Source organism: Globicephala melas, chromosome 19 (assembly GCF_963455315.2).
Source record: "Globicephala melas chromosome 19, mGloMel1.2, whole genome shotgun sequence".
In the NCBI taxonomy this organism is placed as follows: domain Eukaryota; kingdom Metazoa; phylum Chordata; class Mammalia; order Artiodactyla; family Delphinidae; genus Globicephala; species Globicephala melas.
In genome coordinates this window covers 62,479,774-62,500,976 of record NC_083332.1, presented here as the reverse complement: position 1 = coordinate 62,500,976, position 21,203 = coordinate 62,479,774, and the positions used below count along the sequence as shown (strand labels likewise).

Here is a 21,203-nt window from a genome sequence, read left to right as displayed (position 1 = left end):
CGACCAACCGGAAGGCGGGGTAAGCGCTGGGCGAGGCGGCTGAAGCGTGGACTGCGGTTAACGCCGCCGTGTCCGCGTCGGCTGGTCACTGTGTTGTGGGGAACGCGCCCCACTGATGGGAGATGTTAACACAAGGGGATCAACTGGGGGCAGAGGGCTCTGTGCTGTACCTGGCGCTTCCATGGGCACCTAAAACTATGCTAAGCTTTACAATTTAGTTTAAAAGTTCCAGGAGAAGGGTAAGAGCTGGAAAAGGACTACACAGCGTCAACCAGACCCCACTACTGGCTGAAACTGGGTAACGGCCCAGGAGGGTTGGCGATGTCCCTCCGTCTCCTCTGAAGGAACTGGCCTGAGAGGTTCAATGATACAAAGCTAAACGAGGTACAAAAGGTGCTACGTTCAGTTGAGGTGGGTGGGCCTCGCTGGTTATGTCGTTTTCTGGAGTGCTGTGCACGGGAGGGGTGAGCGGCTGCGTCAGCAGGGCAGTGACGGCAGGCCCAGCTCCTGGCGGGACAGGCAGGCACAGGGCCCCGGGGAGTGGTGGGGGCTCACCGCCTGCAGCTTGTCCAGGTTGTCCCGAAGCACCTTCTCAGTGTGCCTGTAGGCCGTGGCCACCAGCAGCCTCGCTTCCTGCAAAGGGAAGAGAAGGGTCTGTGATGGGCCAGGGCGGCTGGCCACCACGCGCGGGGTCCCCTGCGGCCCGGCCCTGGCGCTAAGGTACACAGAAGAAACACAGGTTCAGGAACACGGCCTTTCGTGTCTTACAACGAACAGGAGAGCAAGGCTGTCAAGGGCCTCCTGCCCCCACCCCAGCCCCGGGAATGCCCTGTTCAAGGGGCCTGCCCAGCAGACAGCCCGCCAGCTCCTGGAGCCCCGAACCCACGTCTGTCCTCCACGCCCACGGCTGCCTACGTGCCAGCGACACTGCGGTCATCTCCCGTGGGCAGCTGCAGGGCTCACAGGTGCTGGCTCCATCACTGGAGACATATACTCATTTGACGTCCCTCACAGTCCTGTGTTGTCTACGGTCCCACTGGGCGCCAGCAGGCCCTTGCACAACTTCTCTGGGCACACAGCCAGCACACACGAGGCCTGTCTCCCACCCGCATGCAGCTCAGGACCAGGGAGGACTCACATGGTCCATCATCTGCTGGAGGCCCTGGCTGAAGGGACGCCGTCCGATGCCTGGGATGCCGTCCTGGGCCTCAGGGAAGGAGATAGGCCCGATGCTGGGCGCCATCCCGAACTGCTTCACCATGGAGTAGGCGATGCGCGTGACCTTCCTCAGGTCGTCCTGTGCCGCTGGAGTGAGGGGTCAGAAAAGGGGGTTCTTTCCTGGAGGTGTAGGTCGAGGCACCCGGGGCCCTGCCGACCCCTGAGAGCAGAGCAGGGTACCCGGGGACAACTGTATCCTGTCACTGGTCCTTAAAAGTTAAAAAAATGCTCTTTTATTTAAAAAACAACTCCTCAGGGGCTTCCGCAAAAAAAGCAAAAACAACAAGAACAACTCCTCGGGGTGCATCTCTGGATTCATGGCGCCGGCAGTGACCTGGCAACATCCAGGTCCGTGGGGCCCCGAGTCTCCCAGAACCTCCTCCACCTCCTGACGGCCCAGCGAGACCACCTAGCTCCGCTTACAGTCTGCACGTGGGGAAAAGCTTTTTCTTTTTTTTCCGTTGTGTGGGCCTCTCACTGTTGTGGCCTCTCCCGTTGCAGAGCACAGGCTCCGGACGCGCAGGCCCAGCGGCCATGGCTCACGGGCCCAGCCGCTCCGCGGCATGTGGGATCTTCCCGAACCGGGGCACGAACCCGTGTCCCCTGCATCGGCAGGCGGACTCTCAACCACTGCGTCACCAGGGAAGCCCGGGAAAAGCTTTTGTAACAACTAAATCATCTAGAAAGTCTTGCTTAGTTCCAAACATCCTTTGACCACAGCTCATCTTTTAGAAACACTTAATGGAATTCAAAACTGCATTTGCACCTGCTACTCAGACCCCTCCATCGGATTCACCACCCCTCACGCAGAATGGCTGCAAGGTGTGGAAGTCGTGTGGGCGCCAGCCCCTCACCGGAAGTGACCCTGTTGAAGGAGATGGACTCGGACGCACGGCCGCCGAGGGCCATGCACATCCGCTCAAACAGCTGCTCCCTGGTGAAGAGGTGCTGGTCTCTTGGGAGAATCTGAGTGAAGCCCAGGGCTGCGTTGGTCCGCGGCGTGATGGACACCTGCAGAACAGAGGTGGCCCCAGTTAGTGGACAGGATGTAGGCCTCAGAGATTGGGGGGTGCAGTAAGACACTCTTCAATCAGAGGGTTCAAAGCAGGGAGCAAATGTGACTGTCCCCATGTTTATAACAGCATCACGGAGAAGGGCTCCCACACTGTTGGGGCGTGAAGCAGCTGCACCCAACCACGCGTCCGCGAGGGAAGGAAAGGTGACGAGGACGGGACAGCCCGCCAAGGGCCCTGCGCTGCCCATGCTCCCACCCACAGCCCGCGCCTGGTGAGCCCATGGGGCAGGGTTCTGGCAGCAGGAGGCCACCCTGAGGCTCCGAGGAGGACACGTCCCCACCTCGCCTGGCGGAGTGCCGAGCATGGGCAAGGGGCTTTCTCGGCACGACTAGTCTGCCTGACTCTCTGTCGTCAAATGGAAAACCCTGAGAACAGGCAATTTTAAATTAGGGTATTTACTTCACCATGGACTTTCCCATGTTAATTTTTTGAGATACTGCATGAAAACATTTATCTTGATCCCTGGGTCTTCTCGGCGGGCAGCTCCTGCACACACAGGCCTTCGCCACAGCACTCTGCCCAGGACACAGCGGGGACCGGCCTGAGCAGCAGGACACCGGCCGACGAAGCCCGACTGGCAACGTGCCGCTGCAGCCGTCACCCCCGGGGAAACACCACACGCGGGCTGCAGCTGCCGCACAGTCCCGTCTTCGGGGGTCACGGAACAAGGAGCAAGGCAGCTCCTCCTCCGCTGGGGGGACCAAGCCCCCGGCTCAGGCCCCTGTGGAGGGCACAGCTACAACCCTCCACATGGGGCACCCACGTCCCAGACACGGGCCCCGTCCGCAGGGGCCACTCAGGGACCCCTGGTCACGAAAGCACACAGCTGAGGGGGCGCTACGACGGTACGCCTGCCAAATACACGATGTGTGCTCACCTCACTCCTTTCTAAACTCAGGAGTCACGAAATCAGCACGTCCCGGAGCTGACGGCAACCCTGGCAATCCTCAGCTCCACGGGCGACCGCGGCCACCCCGCCCCGTGCCTGGGCCGCCGACCCTGCACCCCCTCCACGCACAAGCGTGTGGGCCTTCCACAGCGGGCTCGGCCAGGCCCAGGCGCCGCACCCACCTTCCCCACGGCCTCCGTGTGCTCCAGCAGCCAGCCCACCAGGGCGTGGCCTGACTCGTGCAGCGCAACCACCTTCTGCTCTTCCTTGGAAAGCACCTGGCTCTTCTTGGCGGCCCCTGAAAGAACACCCAGGCAGGTGAGCTCAGGCGCGCGGCCACCCCGGATACGCGGCCAGGCGCGTGCTCGTGGCACCAAAGCGAGGCCTCGCTCGCCCCACTTGTGTATATGCTGCCAACAGCAGCCCCTCAGGCAAGGCCCTCACAGGGCTGCGGGGCCGACGGCACGAGCTCGGGTCTCCTGCCGGCCCCCAGACCTGGCAGGGCAGCCGCAGCCCCCGCTCTCCGGTCCTGCCCGAGTAACTGACCCCTTACCTCGCAACCTTACAGGCATCCCCCTCAAGTCACTGCTGAGGTCCTGCCCGCTGTCCCCAACCGTCCACACAGCCGCATGTCTCCACCTCTGCACCCTGAACGAGCTCTAGGCTCAGGGTACTTGGTAAATCACGCGACCGGGACTACCCCCAGCACCCGCTGTGAGGGGACACGTCCTGAGACGCACTGGCTGTGGCAGTCGGATCGCCCCACCCAGAGCCGGGCCCAGGAGCAGCCGCTGCAGCTCGGGAGTACCCTGCTCGAGGCACCACACACCCAGGCAGGACTCTGGACGGGTTTTCTCTAGTCTTTCCCGTTCGGATACTCTCGCTGTAAGCGCGTCACTTTCCACGTAAAAGAAATGGCTTACACAAAACGTAATTTACAGCGAGAAACTGTGACGCTGGCTTGTGCCCAGGCTGCAGAGGCACCTGTCCTAGGTCTGAACTCAAACTGCGGGTGGCGGGCCCACCTGTGGGAGGGGCCTGCTCCTTGGTGCCACCCTCAATGACTTGCTCTAAACCCTGCGGGAGGACGAGGTGCACTGATGGCCTCTGGTGTTGCCCCCGGGCTGTGGGAGCTCGTCCTGCTCTCCTCACAGGAGGCCAAGGACCCCTCGTACGGCAGCAGGTGAGCACAGCTGCAGGCGCCGGCCCCGCCCAACACAGAGCACGGAGCCTCCTGCAGAGCAGGCCTCCTCCTCGCCCGGGGCGCAGCTGCCAACCCCTGGCGATGTGGGCAGGGGCCTGTCCGGCGCTCAGGCCCCGCACGTTGGCCGATGGGCTGAGGACACTCACATTTCAGCTTGTGACACCCTATGATATTTCTGTTTGCACAGTATCTTAAACTAACGAGAGTAAGTCACACTGTTAAGGCCTGACGTAAAAACAGGAACTCTTGACCTGTCTTCCCTCTTGGGCAGTAATTCTGTCGCGCGGCGTCTAGGTCTGCCCCCCACCCGTGGGCGGGTCCATGTACCGGCAAAGACGCGTTCCACCGCGTAGTCCAGGTTGGACGTGTGCACGGCCGTGTGCCCCTCCCGCGCAGCGTGCAGTGCGGCCTCGTTACAGATGTTGGCGATGTCAGCGCCTGTGGGCACGGGGGTGGCACTCAAGCAGACGCAGAGAGATGGGGGGCGGGAGGAGGGGGCTGCCCCATTCCCCTCGAGCGGCCACAGGGCTGAGGTCAGCCGCCTCTCTGGACCCCTGCCGGTTCCTTCCACCTAGTGTTCCACACAGACGTCGAGGGATGAGAAAGGCTCTCTGACACCCATGAGGTTCTAGTTCAGGACGTTAAACAAAGTCCAAAGGGAAGAAATTTATACCACGATAAAAGGGGTTTCTACTTATATTACCCTGTAAAACGAGAGCCATACAGAAAAGAAACCTGATTTGTGACAACACGGAGACCGTGGGGGAGGGCAGTGGGGGGCCCGGGAGGAGACGTGGCCTTGCAGGTCAGCCCCCAGTGGGGAGGAGCGGAACAAAGGCAGGACCACCAGGACTGCCGGGGGTGGGGGGGCGTGCACAGGCGACAGAACCTCGGGGAGGAGAGTCCTCTTACCTCTGCCTGCTGCGTGTACACCTCACTCCCACCCCGGCTGTGCTGGCCCCCTCCGCCCTCTCCAGCCCCAGACAGAGACCCGTGCCCCTACCGCTGAAGCCCGGCGTCAGCTCCGCCAGCCGCTGGGAGTAAAAGCTGCTGGCCCGCGTCAGCTTCAGGCTCCTCAGGTGCTGCTCAAAGATCTCCCTCCTTTCCTGCGGGACACGGGACAGGGGACACGGGTCAAAGGACACGGATGCAGGCTCCCGCCAGCTGACACTCGGGAGCCACCGGCCGAGAGGTCAGCTTTTGCTCCGAGAAACCAACTCAGGGCTGCAGGCAGCGTTTCAAAACCGGAAGGAAAAAAGGAGACAAGAGAAGATAAAGCACGTCACACATCACAGGTAGCAAAGGTTATTTTGTATCCTGTGTGACACGTCAGGAAGACGGGAATCCAGGCCTTCGGAAGCAGTGGCAGGCCACAACCTACGACAGGACAAAGCTGGGTGTTCCCAGGCCCGGCCCTGACCCCCACGTCGGTCTTTGCAGGAACGTTAACCCACCAGCCACCTGCCACGCTCACCCTCCAAACCCTCCCCTGCCCCTGCTGGGTCCTCAGCCACGCTAGGCTCCTGCTCCCTGGGCGGCCACCACAAAGGCCCAACCCCCTGGAGGTGGACGTCCGAGCAGAGGCCTGAGGAAGTGTGGCCAGAGGGGCCGAGAGGTCCCTGGGGCTCACACCCTCCACCCCGTCAGGGCAGCCGTGCAGCTCGTGCTCCAAAGCCATGCAGCACACGGCTCTGAGGCTCTGCGAAGACTGTGCCGCAGGACTCGGCCCAGACGTTTCAGGATAAAGAGGAAAACAACAAGGATCAAAACCAGGAGAAGAGGGGCTTCCCCAGTGGCGCAGCGGTTAGGAATCTGCCTACCAGTGCAGGGGACACGGGTTCCAGCCCTGATCCAGAAAGATCCCACACGCCGCGGAGCAGCTAAGCCCGTGCGCCACGACTACTGAGCCTGCGCTCTAGAGCCCGCGAGCCGCAACTACTGAGGCCATGTGCCACAACTACTGAAGCCCGCGCGTCACAACTACTGAAGCCCATGCACCTAGAGCCCGTGCTCCTCAACAAGAGAAGCCACTGCAATGAGAAGCCTGCGCACTGCACGAAGAGTAGCCCCTGCTCGCCGCAACTAGAGAAAGCCCGCGCGCAGCAACGAGGAACCAACACGGCCAAAAAATATGAATAAATAAATAAAATTTAAAACAAAAAAACCCAGAAGAGCAGGGAGCCGAGGCCCGGAAAGGCCAGCCAGGCCGCACTGACCTGCAGCGTGGGAAGGTCGATGAACACGTGTCGGTCCAGTCGGCCTGGCCTCAGCAGAGCGTTGTCCAAAATGTCAGCTCGGTTGGTGGCCGCAAGGACGATGACATGGTCGGTGGTGCCCATTCCTGAAGGAACAGACAGCAGCTGTTAGGGTGGGGCCCCCAGCCCGGAAGCTTCCCCACAGGCCCCCTTGAGGGACATGGGGCGGGAGAGGTGGGGCACCTGAACGCAGAGCTGTGGACCCACCCGGGCCCGTCCCTCCTGAGCGCTTCCACCAAAACCACAAGAGCAAGAACCCACCACTTCCTTCCCAGGCCGCGGCCCAGAGGCAGAATCGCAGGTCAGAACTCGGTTCTGCCCTCCAAGGCCATCCTCCACATCCAGACAGCAGCCCTGCAGGAAGAGTGTTCCCGGGGTGCAAGGGGCACCTCCCCACACCACTGCCAGGGACATCGGGGACATGTCCCCTCCAACACTGGGACTGAGGGCCCCAGGTCTCTCATGAGAATTTAAAAGCAAGTCCAGAAACCATCACTAACGGCCCACACCTATGTGTGAACCTGGGCTGGATGCTAATTTGAATAAAGCAATTGCAAAAACGCCCCACGAAGCAGCCGGGGGGATCTGACCCCGACTGGATGTTAGATGCTAGTAAGAACAAGTGTCACAATGATAGGGAGTTATTTCTCCTAGTGAAGGTGCAGAACTCTGGGTCTGCTTTAACCCACGGGGGAAGAGGCAGGGGTGTTGGCAGACAGAACTGGCCGTAGTTACGACAGGCACCGAGGCTGGGCTGGGGCACGGCACTCAAAGCAGGCTCTCCCCAGCTTCGGAAAAGTTCCATGACACAAAGTTTAAAAAATAAAGATGCCAGGATCCATCTTTTGCTAACTTAATCTGTAATAAACTGACATTGACAAATACAATTTCAAATCACCTGTACAAAGTCTTTCAACGGAAGTGAAATCAGAGTCCTTCACTCTACTGCACGATCCCAGGACAGCGGCCAGGGGCCCAGGTAGCCCCGACCCAGGGAGGGCACCCACCTCGTCCAGGGGTTGACACCACCAGGACAGCCCAAACCACACCCAGCCCCAAGGAAATCACTCCAGAACTTCAAAGAAATGTCTCCCAGAGACCAGGCTCCCAGCCTGGGCTCTGCATTTTGGGATGTGGTGAGCGCAGACACCTCATGGAGCCTGGGCCCACTCACATCTCGAGAGTGGACAGCGCAGAAAAGCGTCTGCTTCCCAACACAAAGGCAGCATCTTAAAATAACTCAGACTTTTGAAATAAACTCGGACAAAAGCAAGCACCACCCAGCATATGTGATGCACCAGCCCCTCTGCCCCGATTGCCTGTGCTCAATTTTAGGAAAAGCGAAACTCTGAAATGGAAATGAGACGCCTGCTGGAGGGAGGGGCCCTGGGCAGAGCTGGCCGGGTCCACTTTCCGGGACACCTGGGGATGGAGGAGCCCCTCCACCTCGAGTCCCAGAGCGCTACCTGGGACACCTGCCGGGGCTCCCCACTCAGATTCCCCAAACGCCTGCCTGCCATAGGCCGGGGCTGTGAACACAGAATCCTGAGATTATACAACAGTGAAATAACGTTGAAAAACAGTAGGAATAACGGGTGCAGAAGACAGCAGCAGCCGGGCCAGGGTGAGCGTGAGCCCGGAGCTCCAGGCGGGGACTCCCGCAGGACGGCCATGGCCTCTGCGTCAGCAAGCAGGGACTGGCATAGCTCTGGGCACACCGCAAGTGGCAGAAACTGTACAGATGTCCCCGTGGCTGCGTGTCAGGTTTGCTCCCACGTGGAGCTGAAGCTGCCGCAACCCCGTCTGACGGGCACGCATCTCTCTGCGCGGTGCCCGGCCTCCACCCCGGACGGAGGCAGATCCCACCGCCACAAAGATCTCCCTGCACAGCCTCGTCCCCTCCTCGCCACTCGCGTGTTCTCCTTCCCAGAACTGTCATTTACACGGTCTCATATAAATTGAAGCAGACCTGTAACCTTTTGAGGCTGGCCTTTTCACTCAGCATAAACCTCGAGACCCAGCCAGGCAGTCGGGCATAACAACAGCGAGCGTCTCTTCACTGCTGCCTGGTACCCCCATGAGAACACATCAGGGCGTAGGCACGCACCCACCGCAGAACACACGGCCTCTTTCCAGGTTTCAGCTGTTACAAGCGAGTGAACACTGGTGCACGCGTGTTTTGCGGACACCGGGTCAACGTGCCGTGTGTGTCCAGCGTGTTCAGAGCCGGCCGAGCTGTCTCCCGGGAGGCTGCACGTTCTCCCTCTCCCGCCGCAGGGGGTCAGGTTCGCTTCCCCTGCTGCTTCACAGATGCGTTATCACAGCTGCTTCACTCAAATCAGAGTCCAGGTTCACGCACAGACCTGGGATCCAGTCTCTTCACATCCTCCCCACGTCTGCTCTTGCCACTATTTTGAATGAAGTGAGAGGAATGACTCTACCTTCAGGAATGAGTGCTCAGCTAAGTAACAGGGACGTGTGCGTGAGGAGGACAGAGTCGTGGACCAGCAGCCGGGGGCCGAGAACATGCTCTCCAGAGGCGCCCGGCTGGGCTCACGCAACGCTGAAGGCTCAGCGCAGGAAGGACAGCACTTCAACAAGAGGTGCTGGAGCGGCTGGACGTCCACACGCAAAGTGGGCTGTGACCCAGCCTCACCTCACACAGAAATTCACTTAACACGGGCCACAGACTAACACGGAAAAGGCCGTGTGAGCGCTGCCTGCGGTCTCCTCTTTTTCCTTAACTAATTTTCGCTCCTTAATGAAGTATGGCTTATTTATAGTGCTTCAGGTGTAGCACTGAATCACAGCGCGGTGATTCAACTATTCTTTCGTATATACGTATACATATTCTTTTTCAGATTCTTTCCCATCAGAAGTTGTTACAAGATGCTGACTACGGCTCCCTGCGCTGTACAGGAGGTCCTTGGGGGTTAGGTACCCAGGCCTTTCTACAGACTCCAGGCGGAATCGAGGCCACGGGGGTGTGGACGGAGACGCCCATGGTGGGGGGCGAGGAGCGAAGGCCTCCTTGCGCCCACTGGGCTGTGAGACGGAGCGCAGGCGCCCCGCCCCTGCCGGCTTCCCACTGCAGCACCAGGTCTACTGCATGCTCTGCACTTGGTGCATGCGCTGCACTTGGATGAGCAGACACTGCTCCTCCCTGAGGGGTGACAAAGGCTCCTCAATGCTCAGCTGTGTCTGTGCACAAAGGCCCGCGGGCGGCGGTCCGGCCCTGCCAGGGCCTCTGAGGGGTGCTCCACGGCCTGGGGGGCGGGTCCTGGGGGGCCCACGGCTGCAGCAAAGCCGGTGGAAGCTGTTCCTCTCCTGGCGGCACAGAGGGGCCCGTCAGAGAAGGCGCCAGCTGGGAACGCTTCCTGGGGGTGCACATCACCCGGAAGGGTGGTCTCTGGCTTCAAGCGCAAAAAGCAGCAGGAGCAGAGAGAGGGGGGTACTGCTCCCGGGGCCCAGGTGCTCGGCCACAGCGGGCCACGAGGAAGCCCCACCGTCACGCACACACGGTCACAACTATGGGTGAGGTCGCGCATCAGCCTTACTCGACACGTCAGGAAACCCCGGCTCGGAGGACGGGAGGGGAGGAGGGGCGCGCACCCCGCCGCGTCCCCCCATGGCCCACAAGCCCCCCCGGGGCCAGCACTCGGGCGGGCAGCCGCAGGACAACATGAGTCTGGCACGGCCGCCAGGGCCGTGGAGCTTGACGGTGGCTTCCAGACACGCTCTGCCGTATCCCGCGGCATCACCAAGGTTCCCCACGGCTGAGATGCAGCACTTCTGACAGCACGCTCATCAAACCCTGCGACGGGGTTTCTGGAGACTCGGAGTCTAACTTGCAGACGACCAGACGGGGCGCTCAGGGTCCAGCTGCTCACAGCCCAGCACACGGGGAGGGGCTGCTCAGAGCGGGGAGCAGCGGGGGTGGGTGAGGGGCCCCAGGAGGGCCCATCTCCAGGGAGCGACCCCCAGAGCTTCATCTCAGCTGCACAGACACCGAGTTCCCAGGCATGTCCTCCCCAGGAAGCTTGCTCCTCAGACCCTGACCACGGGGCAGAGTCCCTGAGCCATCCTGACGGACACCCGGACGAGAGGGAGACGCAGGTCGCCAGGGGCAGCTCCAGACGCAAACCATCCTCAGGACCTAACGAGGCAGCCCTTTCCTCTGCCGTGAGAAACCACACTTTGATTTCTCACACATCTGAAAAGATGACGAAATGCCTCCCCTGCATCAGCGCCCGACCTGCCCAGCGCTGCAGGCCCGCGTCCCAGCACCAGAGTCGGGGCACGGGGGCACCGCCGTGCACAGTGATGCCACCACCAAGGCTGTTGAGCGGCTCCTGCCACACACGCGGGGCTCAACCTCACTCGGAGGATACAGCAGCCTCACAGGGGGCGTCCCTTCCAGGGCCTGGCCTGGAAGAAGTGCCACAGTCACGAGGACAAGGACATAAAGACAGGCCCAGGCTGGAGACCAAGGAGACAGGACAAGTAAGCAACGCGAGGCTGGGCTGGACCCTGGGCCAGAAAGGGCACATCTGCAGGCCAGAGGCAGCTGCTGGACGCCTGTGTCAGGCCTCATCCACGTCGGCCTCTGGGCTGCGTGGGGTAAGGGAATAGTCATAGGAACTCTGACTGCTTTTCCATTGTTTTTGTAAGTCTGAAACTCTTTGAAAATGAGAGGCTAAATAAAAAAGTTTCACCCTTAGCCACACACAATCAGATTCCACTGCCCACACGCTGGCCACCAGATCCACCATCCCAAACGCTGAGAATACTTTAAAGAGGAACATAAATACACGAATAGGGACTTCCTGGTGGTCCAGTGGGTAAGACTGCGCTCCCAATGCAGGGGGCCTGGGTTCGATCCCTGGTCAGAGAACTAGATCCCTCACGCACGCCACAACTAAGAGCCCACATGCCGCAACTAAGACTGGCGCAGCCAAAATAAAAGATAAATATTAAAAAAAAAATACGAATAAATGGTTCTCTTAGACCAAAACTACTTTGAGAAAAAAGTGTTTTCCTTACCTACAGTACCTAAAACAGCACTGGAATTCTGATGAAAGAAAAATTAAAACTGGGTCCTACGCGGCTGGGACTTGAAAAGAGATCTGTGTGCCCATGTTCACAGCAGCATCATTCACAACAGCCAACAGAGTCCATCGAGAGACGAGCGGATAAGCCAACCGTGGTCCATCCGCACCTGGGAACATTACTCAACCTTAAAAAGGAAGGGAATTCTGAGACTTCCTGGCGGTCCACTGGTTAAGGCACTGTGCTTCCAATGCAGGGGGTGTGGGTTCGATCCCTGGTCAGGGAACTAAGACCCTGTGAACCTTGAGGACATGATGCTGAGTGAAATAAGCCAGTCACAACAGGACAAACCCTGTACGTTCCCACTAAAATCAGACACCGATGGGAGGATGGTGGGGCCAGCGGCTGGGGGAGGGGAGAATGCCGAGTCGGTACTTAATGGGGACAATTTGTGTTTGGGAAGATGAGAAAGGTCTGGAGACGGATGGTGGTGATGGTCATACAACAATGGGAATGTACTTACTGCCACTAAACATTGCATTTAAAAATGGTTAAAACGGTAAAATTTATGTTTCGTATATTTTACCACAATGAAAACAAACACAATATCTACACACACGCGCACGCGCACACACACAGACACACACACACACACACTCCAAAGAGGATCTTACAGGAGTAGCTCAAAAAAAACCAATTCCGTTAAAAAAAAAAAGAAATTGTGTGGAAGCCAGTCCACAGGTCATCTCAAGGGCAGCAGACACAGCACCCCCGGCCGTGCATCTGAGGCACCGGCCGCACCCACGCCGGGCACAGAGACTCTCACAGCAGCAAGACTCCCTGGGCTCCTCTGAGACTGACCACCACCGTCGTGACCCAGCCCGACACGGCATCCCCACCTTTCTTCCTTTTTCTTTCTGAACTACTGCCCTGACTTTGGGAAAGTGAAAGCTGTGTTTCTGGTGATCACCTGCCGGAGGAAGAGTTCCCAGTGCTGACAAACCCTCAGGGCGCACGAGCAGCCCTGCGACCCGGCCCGAGCAGCGCTCACCGTCCATCTCCACCAGCAGCTGGTTGAGCGTCTGCTCCTCCTCCGTGTTGGAGAAGCCGGACACGGTGGTGGAGCGCCTCTTGCCCACGGCGTCGATCTCGTCGATATACACGATGCAGGGGGCCCGGGCACGGGCTTCCTTGAAGAGGCTCCGCACACGGGCCGCGCCGAGGCCTGAGGACACAGGGGATGGGGAAGCGGGCAGGTCAGGGGCATGGACCCTGCTCTCGGGGAAGCCCCAGCAGGCGGACCCTGCTGCACGTGTGCCGGCCCACTCCCTCCTGGACCCCCCAGACCACGGCTCCCCAGAACGTCAGCGCCCCGTTCCCTCCACGCCCACGACCCCCTAAGGCAACCAGCCACTGCAGAAGGAGCGCGCCCTGGACACGTGGTCAGGGGGCCCACCTCCAATGACCTCTACGAACTCCGGGCCAGCCATCGCGAGGAAGGGCACCTGGGCCTCTGTGGCCACCGCCTTGGCCAGCAGCGTCTTCCCACAGCCGGGGGGGCCGAGCAGCAGTGCGCCCTTCGGGACCTTGGCTCCGAGCTGAAGGAAGCGCTCTGGGCTCTAGAAAAGCAGCAGAGGACACACACTGACCCCTGGCGCTCCAGAGAACCTTCGGGACATGACTGTCGGGGGCCTCGGGCGATGTCCACGTGGCTCTGGGAAAGCAGAGTGCTCTGCGGTGACGGGTGACAGGCAGCGCAGGGCACCGTGGTCACGGAAGCCACCACTTAGGTGCCGGCCAAGCAGGGGCAGCGCGGCACCGGCCAGGCAGTCCGCCCCGCCCCCTGCGCCGCAGCCGCCACCCACTCACCTTCAGATAATCCACAAACTCCTTAACCTCCAGCTTGGCCTCATGCATTCCTGCCACATCTTTGAAGCTGACTCCTTTCCCCGTCTTGCCATCCACAATCGTGAAGCGAGCCATTTTAAGCTGATTCTGGGCAGAAAGACAAAGGGCGGAGCCCTGTGCAGCCCAGTAGGACATGGCGGAGGAGCCCTGGGCGCCGGCTCACCTGCACGTCCTGCCCCACCGTCCCCACTCACTCAGACGGCAGCTAAGGGCACGGTCCAGACACACGAGGGCGCTGACAGCTAGAAAGCCGCCCGGCGCCCAGAAATCTGCCTTAAAGGAAAACACTCCCCGCGTCAACTAGGTGACTCAACGTCTCTGCATGAGCCATCTTACTTCTCCGTGTGACCTTCCCCACTACCGTGTGACTTCTTTTTCTGATTATAAAAGTTATGTAACAACACGCAGTTCCGGGGAGTGGTGGTAAAAAAGTTGCTTGGTCAATTTCTGGAGCGCAATCTGGCTGGACAGACAAGCTCTTGGCGAGGAGCTCAACCTCGGCCACGATCTCCTTCAGGACAGGCTCAAAAGATGCAGCTGCGTGGGATTCGCCCCAGCACTATCTAAATACAACGATAAACAGCCCACAGTGTGCAAGAACTACCAAACTGGCTGAGCCAGGTCCGGCGCACCCCACGAGACACCATGCTGCTGCTGACAGTGTGCGTGCACGTCCTGGGCTACCGAGGGCCCCAGTCCAGGGGGAAACTGGGGCGCTCTGTCCCCCCGGCCGGTTCCCAGGAGGGGCTCCTCCGCGGCCCTCTGCTGATGCGGCTGACAGGCCAGGTACGACTTGAGGGGGAGGGAAAGTGCACGTTACAGTGAATGCCATGACAACAGAAGAATACTTCTGAAGTCCATAAAGGTCGTCCTTTTCCAGACAACCTTTAAAGCTGTCTCGGCTAGCAGGGGAAACCCCCCAGAGAGCCAGGTCCAGCTGAGAGTGCAGAACGCAGGACACAGTGCAGAGGAAACCCCTGGGCTCGGCCACCCACGTGCCGGGAGCGAGGCCTCAGCTGGAGCCAGTGCGATGCCCCCCAGGTCAGCCAAGCGGAAGGAAAGAGGAGCTGCCGGACGACGTCCAGGCGGACGTCCACTGTGCACTCATCCTGCAGGTGACGGGAAAGGGTCAGCACAAACAGACGAACCCCAGGACCACAAGCTTGGGGAGACGGTAAGTACAACTTACAAAGGCACTGAATCCGCCTTCCCGTCCTGTCATTCCAGCCAGACGGAAAACATACCACAGGATGGCCAGGCCCACGGCTGTCATCCCCAGGGCGTAGAGGGCGCTAGCATGAGAGAGAAAGGGGGGCACAGCCTCAGGCCCGGCCGCCGGGCAGCTGACACACACGCCTCACACAGGCTGGGGCCCGCAGACACTCCCAAGATGAGAAGGGCTCCCTCACTCTGAGATCAACCTGTGGAACCAGCACTGAAAACGGGCTTCCTTGTCCCATTCTCACCAACCACTCCTCCTGCGTCAAGTGCTCCCGAAGCCTCAGACCCGGAGCACAGCAGCGCTGGGCACGCAGAACCTGACCGTGGCATGAAGCCAGAGTGCCCCCCGCCTTCCAGAGCCCCGGCTAACTCATGCCTGCCGAGAGCAGCTCTTCACCTTCCACGTATTTTGTTTTCAAAAGTGGGCCGTCAATTTTGCTCACTAAGGCAAAATCGGTGGAACAGTGAAGAGAGAAAACCGTAGGGCATCACCCCCCAGATGAAGAGGGGGACCCATCCAGGTGTGCCCCCCCATTCCCTACAACAAGCAGAGGTGCAGCCTAGGGGCCCTGCACCTTCAGGAGCCAGAGGCTGTGGGACAGACACACAGCACTTCACAGTCGCCGCTGGTCACCACGAGGGGACGCAGACCTCTGCACACAGTAGCGTCCAGATACATGGCCTGCGACCCGCTGATGAATGTGCTCCCACCAAGGAGTCTGCAGGCCCTGCCACCCGCAGGCCCTGCCACCCACAGGCCCTGCATGGTCTCTATGTCTCTCTTCAGCACGGAACCAAGAAGTTCCACTGGACACCCTGCTTCTCCCTTTCCTGCCTCATCTTCCTGTTTGCAGGCAACAGCAAACCCAACCTGGGCTGAATTCGGAAACACCACACACAGCGGAAGTGGTGCCTAAAAGTGACTCCAAGCTGTCCCACCTCATGCCACCCCTCACGCGCCCGCCTCCCACGAGGGGCTCCAGGCTCACTGCAGGCACAGCCAGTGTGAGATTTTTATTGGGGTTTGTTTCTCACATTACAAAGTCAAGCCTGGTTTAGTTTAGAGGCATACAGAAATGACCAACCTACTTTCCAAAGAATCCCGTCCGCTTATAGGAAACCGGAATCCTGTCCTTGCCTTCGATATTCAGCTCATCCTCAGCTGCTCGAAGCTTCTCTTCAAACTTGTCGATATTTGCCACCTGCATTCGGTACATCAAGGCCAGCCGCTGGGGGCAGAAAGCAGAGGGACCGCGAGAATGATGTACAGGTCAGACCACTGACCCTGAGGACAGAGAACGGTGCCCCAGCCACAGTGTGTGGACAACTGCAGGACTTCAGAAGCAGAGGCCTGCCACTCAGAGACCCTCTCCACGTCTAGGGAGTTTTCGTTCTCTCAAACACAATTACAGTGACACGTTCACGAAAAAACATTTTAAGCAAACGAAGGGCAGCACGTGCATCTTAAACTCAGCACCCGGGTCGCACTCCGCTGTGAGGGCACAGCAGAGCCTCGGCAAGGAACCCGCAGTGCGGGACCAAACCCACAGTCACCCTGAGAAGGGTCCCTGTTTAACCATCGGCTGGATCTGACAGTCAACCGAGTGCGCTCCTCCGTCCTCAGGCAGACGAGAAACTAAGGAATAGGGAGCAGGCGGCGTCTCCCGGAAGCTGGTGGGACAGTCTCATCACCTCCACCCCAGTCCCACGTCAGTCATGGTTCTGGCAGCCGGGCCCATGCTTTCCAGAGTTAAACTGTTCCAGGCTCAGATTCTAAGCACACTCTCGGAATCTAAATGGAGCAACCAGATTTCCCCCGCTCTGAAGTCTCTTGGAAGTCTTGCGGGTCAGGCTCCACTTTGTGGGCTGAGAAGGCCAGATGGAGGGCACACAGGGGACCCACCAGTCACAACCAAGCTTTGCACTGGAACGCCTCTTGGCCTTAGTGGCTGGATTAACCTAACGCACCCCAAACACTTGTTCTGAACTTCATCGATCCTTGATCACTCAAACACCTGCCCTGGCCAATTTGGATGCAAGGGAAAAACGTAGAAAGGACCCTCTTTCTATTTCAACATCCAAAGGCAAAAGGCGTGACCCCAGAAGCCCCTTCAACCCCGCGCCTTGTGAAGCCTTCTCTGATCCCCTGGGCCCCTATCAGCCGCTGCAGCAGCAGCCACCAGGCCCCTCACCCTGGGGCCGGCAGCGGCTACCATTGCCCCTGGCCTGTCAAGCGCACTGGAATTTCACTTCTACCATCTGCCCAGCTGTGCAGACGGAGAGGCTCGCAGGGCTGGGCTGCGCCCATGGCCGCGCTTGCTCGGGCAGGATGAGCCCCCTCACCCCAGCACCCGCCCAGCCCAGAAGCACAGCAGCGCCTGGGGCGCCTGTGGGGCATGCTCTGGGGCACCGTGTGAGTGAGCCATCAGGGAGCAGGCACTCCGCCCACAGGAGCAAACCTGGGCTCCCGCGAGCAGAGCGAGTGCAACCAGAAAGCCCTGTCTCCTGGCGTGGAGAAAGGTGCCTGCTTTTCCCACTGTCTAAACTGTTAACAGAAGACGGGAAGGATGCTAAAGTCAGAATCCTTGATTGGATCCTGGATTAAAAGTATTAGCACAAAAGGCTCTCAGGCCAGTATAGAGGCACCTGGGAAACACAAACAGGATAAGTGTGTTAGAAAATATTCTGGGGGACTTCTCTGGTGGTGCAGTGGATAAGACTCCACACTCCCAATGCAGGGGGCCCGGGTTCGATCCCTGGTCGGGGAACTAGATACCACATGCATGCTGTAAATAAGAGTTCACATGCCACAACTAAGGAGCCCACCTGCCACAACTAAGACCTGGTACAACCAGATAAATAAATAAATAAAATATTAAAGAAAAAAGAAAATATTCTGGTATGGATGTCACCTTTCCAGGGCCTCAGGCTGGCATCGTGTTCCTGGGGGTAAATGAGAGGGGTCGGAGATGGGAAGGCAGGCGGGACAGTGACTCCTCCTCACAGGAGGGTCTACACAGCAGCTCTCCTTGCGCCCACCCACCTGCTTTGCTGGGCGTGTCTCCCCCTCCCTGACGCCCAACCCTCTACCTGGCACAAGCCTGCAGCCTCCCCTCCCCCTCGCAGGGCCCCTCTCCTCCGCCCCCTTTCTTTCCTCCTCCTGCCCAGGGCCAGCCCTTGCCCACCGGTCTCTCAGCCACCTACTCCGGCCCCAAGGGGTTTCCACCAGCACAGTCCCAGCCCCTCCCTCCCCCGCCTGCTGGGCTCCAGCCAGCCACATGCCGGCCAGAGCCTGGACGCCCACTGCCCCCTCTCCCTCAGCCCAGAGCCCCTGTCGCCCTCCCACCTCCTCTCTGCACAGACCCCGCTGGGACCACACTGCCTCGCCCCCTTCTCAAAGCCTCCAGGCCTCCTCCTTAAATCAAGACACTCACAGCTTGCTCTAAGCAACCCCGCCAGGCCCGGTACTCACCGGCCGCCCGAATACCACGGCGCCGGGGTGCAGGTACACCTCCACCACGTCGCTCTCGGGCACCACCTGCACCCGCTGCACCTCGCCCTTGGCCAGCATCTCGTGCACGAAGTCGCTCCAGGAGATGCTGCCGCCGCTGGAGCCGAGCGCGTTGAGCAGGCTCATGACCACGGCGATGACAAAGAGCGTGCGCAGCCGCTCGCGGTACATCTGGTCCTCGCGCTCCCGGCGCCGCCGCGCCTCTGTGGGGTGGGGGGGGCGGGTGTAAGACCAGGGTGGAGCCCCCGCCCCTGCCCCGCCCCCCCACGTCAGGGGGCTCGACGTCCCCGCACGCCGTTCAAGGTCACCAACATCCCATTCCTGGGGTCCCACCTGCTGGGGTAACATGAAACCATTTTTAAAGTCAAAAGCTTCCCAGGACCAGCGCAGCTCCACAGTGACCTCACTGACAGCACATCTGCCCCACTACGACCCTCGCTGGCCTTCCAGGCTCGACCAGATACCGACCCATCCCCAGTGCTTGTGGCTCACGCCCAGGTCCCTGTTAACAACAACCTCTCCACCACCACCTGCCCTCCCCCCACACAACCACCTGGGACTGACACTCAAGCGAGCTGCACAGCATTCATCACAGAAACACTGGACAAACAGCACACTTCGAAGTGTAAAACAGTCTGGAGACCCGCTCTTTATCAGAACCATGAGATAAATTCCCCGGATTCACACCTGACATAGGAGCTCCTGGGGGCGGCACCTCCCTCCAGCGCACAGCACAGATGGGAAAGAGTCCCAGCAAAGGCAAGGCCACAGTGCTCCTCTCACCAATCACACGGGGGCAGGGGCTGCGTCTTACTGACACAGGGCTGTCGACCCAGCACTTCACATGGTCTCGCTAGCCCACCGCCCCCAGGAGCCCACCTCCCCAGTCCTTGCACGCACCGGACACCTCATCCACACCCCAGGAGGCCCTGGAACAACCCGGCCTCGCTCACCTGTGCAGGGTGGGCCCATCCTTCCTAACACTCCACGCAGCTTTTGCAAGACCTGCAGTTAACAACGCCTTTTGAGAAATGTGTGTGCAATTCTTCACCAGCTCTGCCCAAGACAGACCTGTCTCAGCGACCAAAGCTTCCACCGTTCACTCACCCTCCCCAGAGGCCATGCCGGCACACACAGCAGAGCTGGCCATGGTCACCTCTCCAAGGACAGACTGTGGAGGGACTCAGGGCCCCCTGCCCTCTGCACAGCCTGGAGGTGCAGCCACCCACACATACCACCTGCTTCTCCAACGGGCGGCCTGGAAGAATTCGAAAGCATTTTAAATCGGTTTAGAAACCTGAAGCCTGAGGGACTTCCCTGGTGGTCCAATGGCTAAGACTCCGCGCTCCCAACACAGGGGACCCAGATTCGATCCTGGTCAGGGAACTAGATCCCACATGCTGCAACTGAAGATCCCGCGTGTCGCAACTGAGACCCGAAGGAGCCAAATAAATATTTAAAAAATAAAAAATAAATAAAAGGAAAAAGCTGAAGCCTGAGAGACCGTCACAGCAGCCATTTTGAAAACACGAAGGTACATTTTAGGCATCACCCCATCTTACGATAGCTTACAACAGTGTATCCGATATTTCAAGCTCATAAAGGTGACCACTTGTGATTGTGGACAGCAGATTCATGTTCTCAGGTGAGAAGCCGTCTCTCTCAAATATTTAACCTTCAGCCTTGCTAACAGCCCAGTGGGGGGCCATCAACGCTGGCAGCCGCACTGCCCCACAGCCCTGCCGCGCCAGCCTGAACTGGTTGAACTAGTTCTGTTTCTGAAACTTTAACATAAGGAAACCAAATGTAACAAAACATGTATCCGTAGTACTGACCAGGTATGAGATCATGAGGGCCGCTCCAAGAAAGACAACGGGAAAGCAGTAAGGGAAGATACGGAAGTGAGACGTAGGATGGGCTAAGCAGATGGAAGCTTCCTGAGCTCTAGGAGATGAAACGAGATCTGACCCTGAGACTCTACAGAGAAAAGGCATGTGAACACCCTGGGCAGAAAGGACATTCCCTCCACTCCGAAGGCCCCGTCTCCTGCCCACCAAGTCCATCATCCCCACAGACTCGGGGACACGAGGCTGCCGACTGGTGCCTCTGCCTGTGCCCTGTCTGCGGGGAGTGAACCCGCCTTCGTGAGCACAGCTCCTCCCGCCGGCTGCTCCTCGTATATCCAGCTCACGGAGAGCTGAGGGTCACCCCAAAATCTCTACTGCCTGGGGCACCCAGGAAAGGCTGCTGCCTCCTAAGCCGTTAGACTGTCTACCCGCTGGGCAGCAGCCTGCGGGACCGCTGGAAAACTATGGTCCCACGAGTCCTTCTTGGGGGTCGGAGGATGTCAGCTGCTGCGGTGAGTCACCTGAACCAGCCACCTGAAGACAAATGAACGAGTTACGACGCTGCTGAACGTGCAGGAGACCACGGCAGGAGCCCTCCAGGTGTTCACCCCAGCCGTGAGCACTGTGCCGTGAACACTGGGAGGATGCGGCGATACCCCGGCTCTCGTTAATACCACCACGGGGCTGGTCCTGACCCTCAGCCCGGAGAGAAACGTGAAGATGGAGACGAGGTGCACCTCACAGAGGATAAAGGGCACCATCCACAAAACGTGTTCTGGAAATGCCAGCCATCGCTGTTTGTTAACCTCTCACGACGAGGTAACTGTAGGCGCCACGTACTCGTGAGAAGTAACAGAGGCCCCTCTTCCGCGTCTACTGGGCTCAGGGCCTTCCAACAGTCAATCTGACAAAACCGGGAACAACATCACAACCCAAACGTGGACAACACCGACACAGCCACCCCTTGTGACCCGCGCTCCTGTGTGGCTCTAGTTCTGTGCAATGTCACCACAGGTCAACGTCTG

At 59.4% G+C, this 21,203-nt stretch overlaps 1 protein-coding gene across 1 annotated transcript in view; it reads right to left on the bottom strand.

Moving 5' to 3' along the window:
• SPG7 (SPG7 matrix AAA peptidase subunit, paraplegin) overlaps positions 1 to 21,203 on the bottom strand; it is a 30,927-nt gene that overhangs the window by 1,712 nt on the left and 8,012 nt on the right. The window contains 13 exon segments of the mRNA XM_030849443.3: positions 556 to 633; positions 1,139 to 1,305; positions 2,073 to 2,229; positions 3,366 to 3,481; positions 4,715 to 4,825; positions 5,391 to 5,493; positions 6,604 to 6,728; positions 12,743 to 12,916; positions 13,148 to 13,310; positions 13,561 to 13,686; positions 14,789 to 14,891; positions 15,910 to 16,049; positions 18,293 to 18,534. Coding sequence (XP_030705303.1) covers positions 556 to 633; positions 1,139 to 1,305; positions 2,073 to 2,229; positions 3,366 to 3,481; positions 4,715 to 4,825; positions 5,391 to 5,493; positions 6,604 to 6,728; positions 12,743 to 12,916; positions 13,148 to 13,310; positions 13,561 to 13,686; positions 14,789 to 14,891; positions 15,910 to 16,049; positions 18,293 to 18,534 — 1,805 coding nt within the window.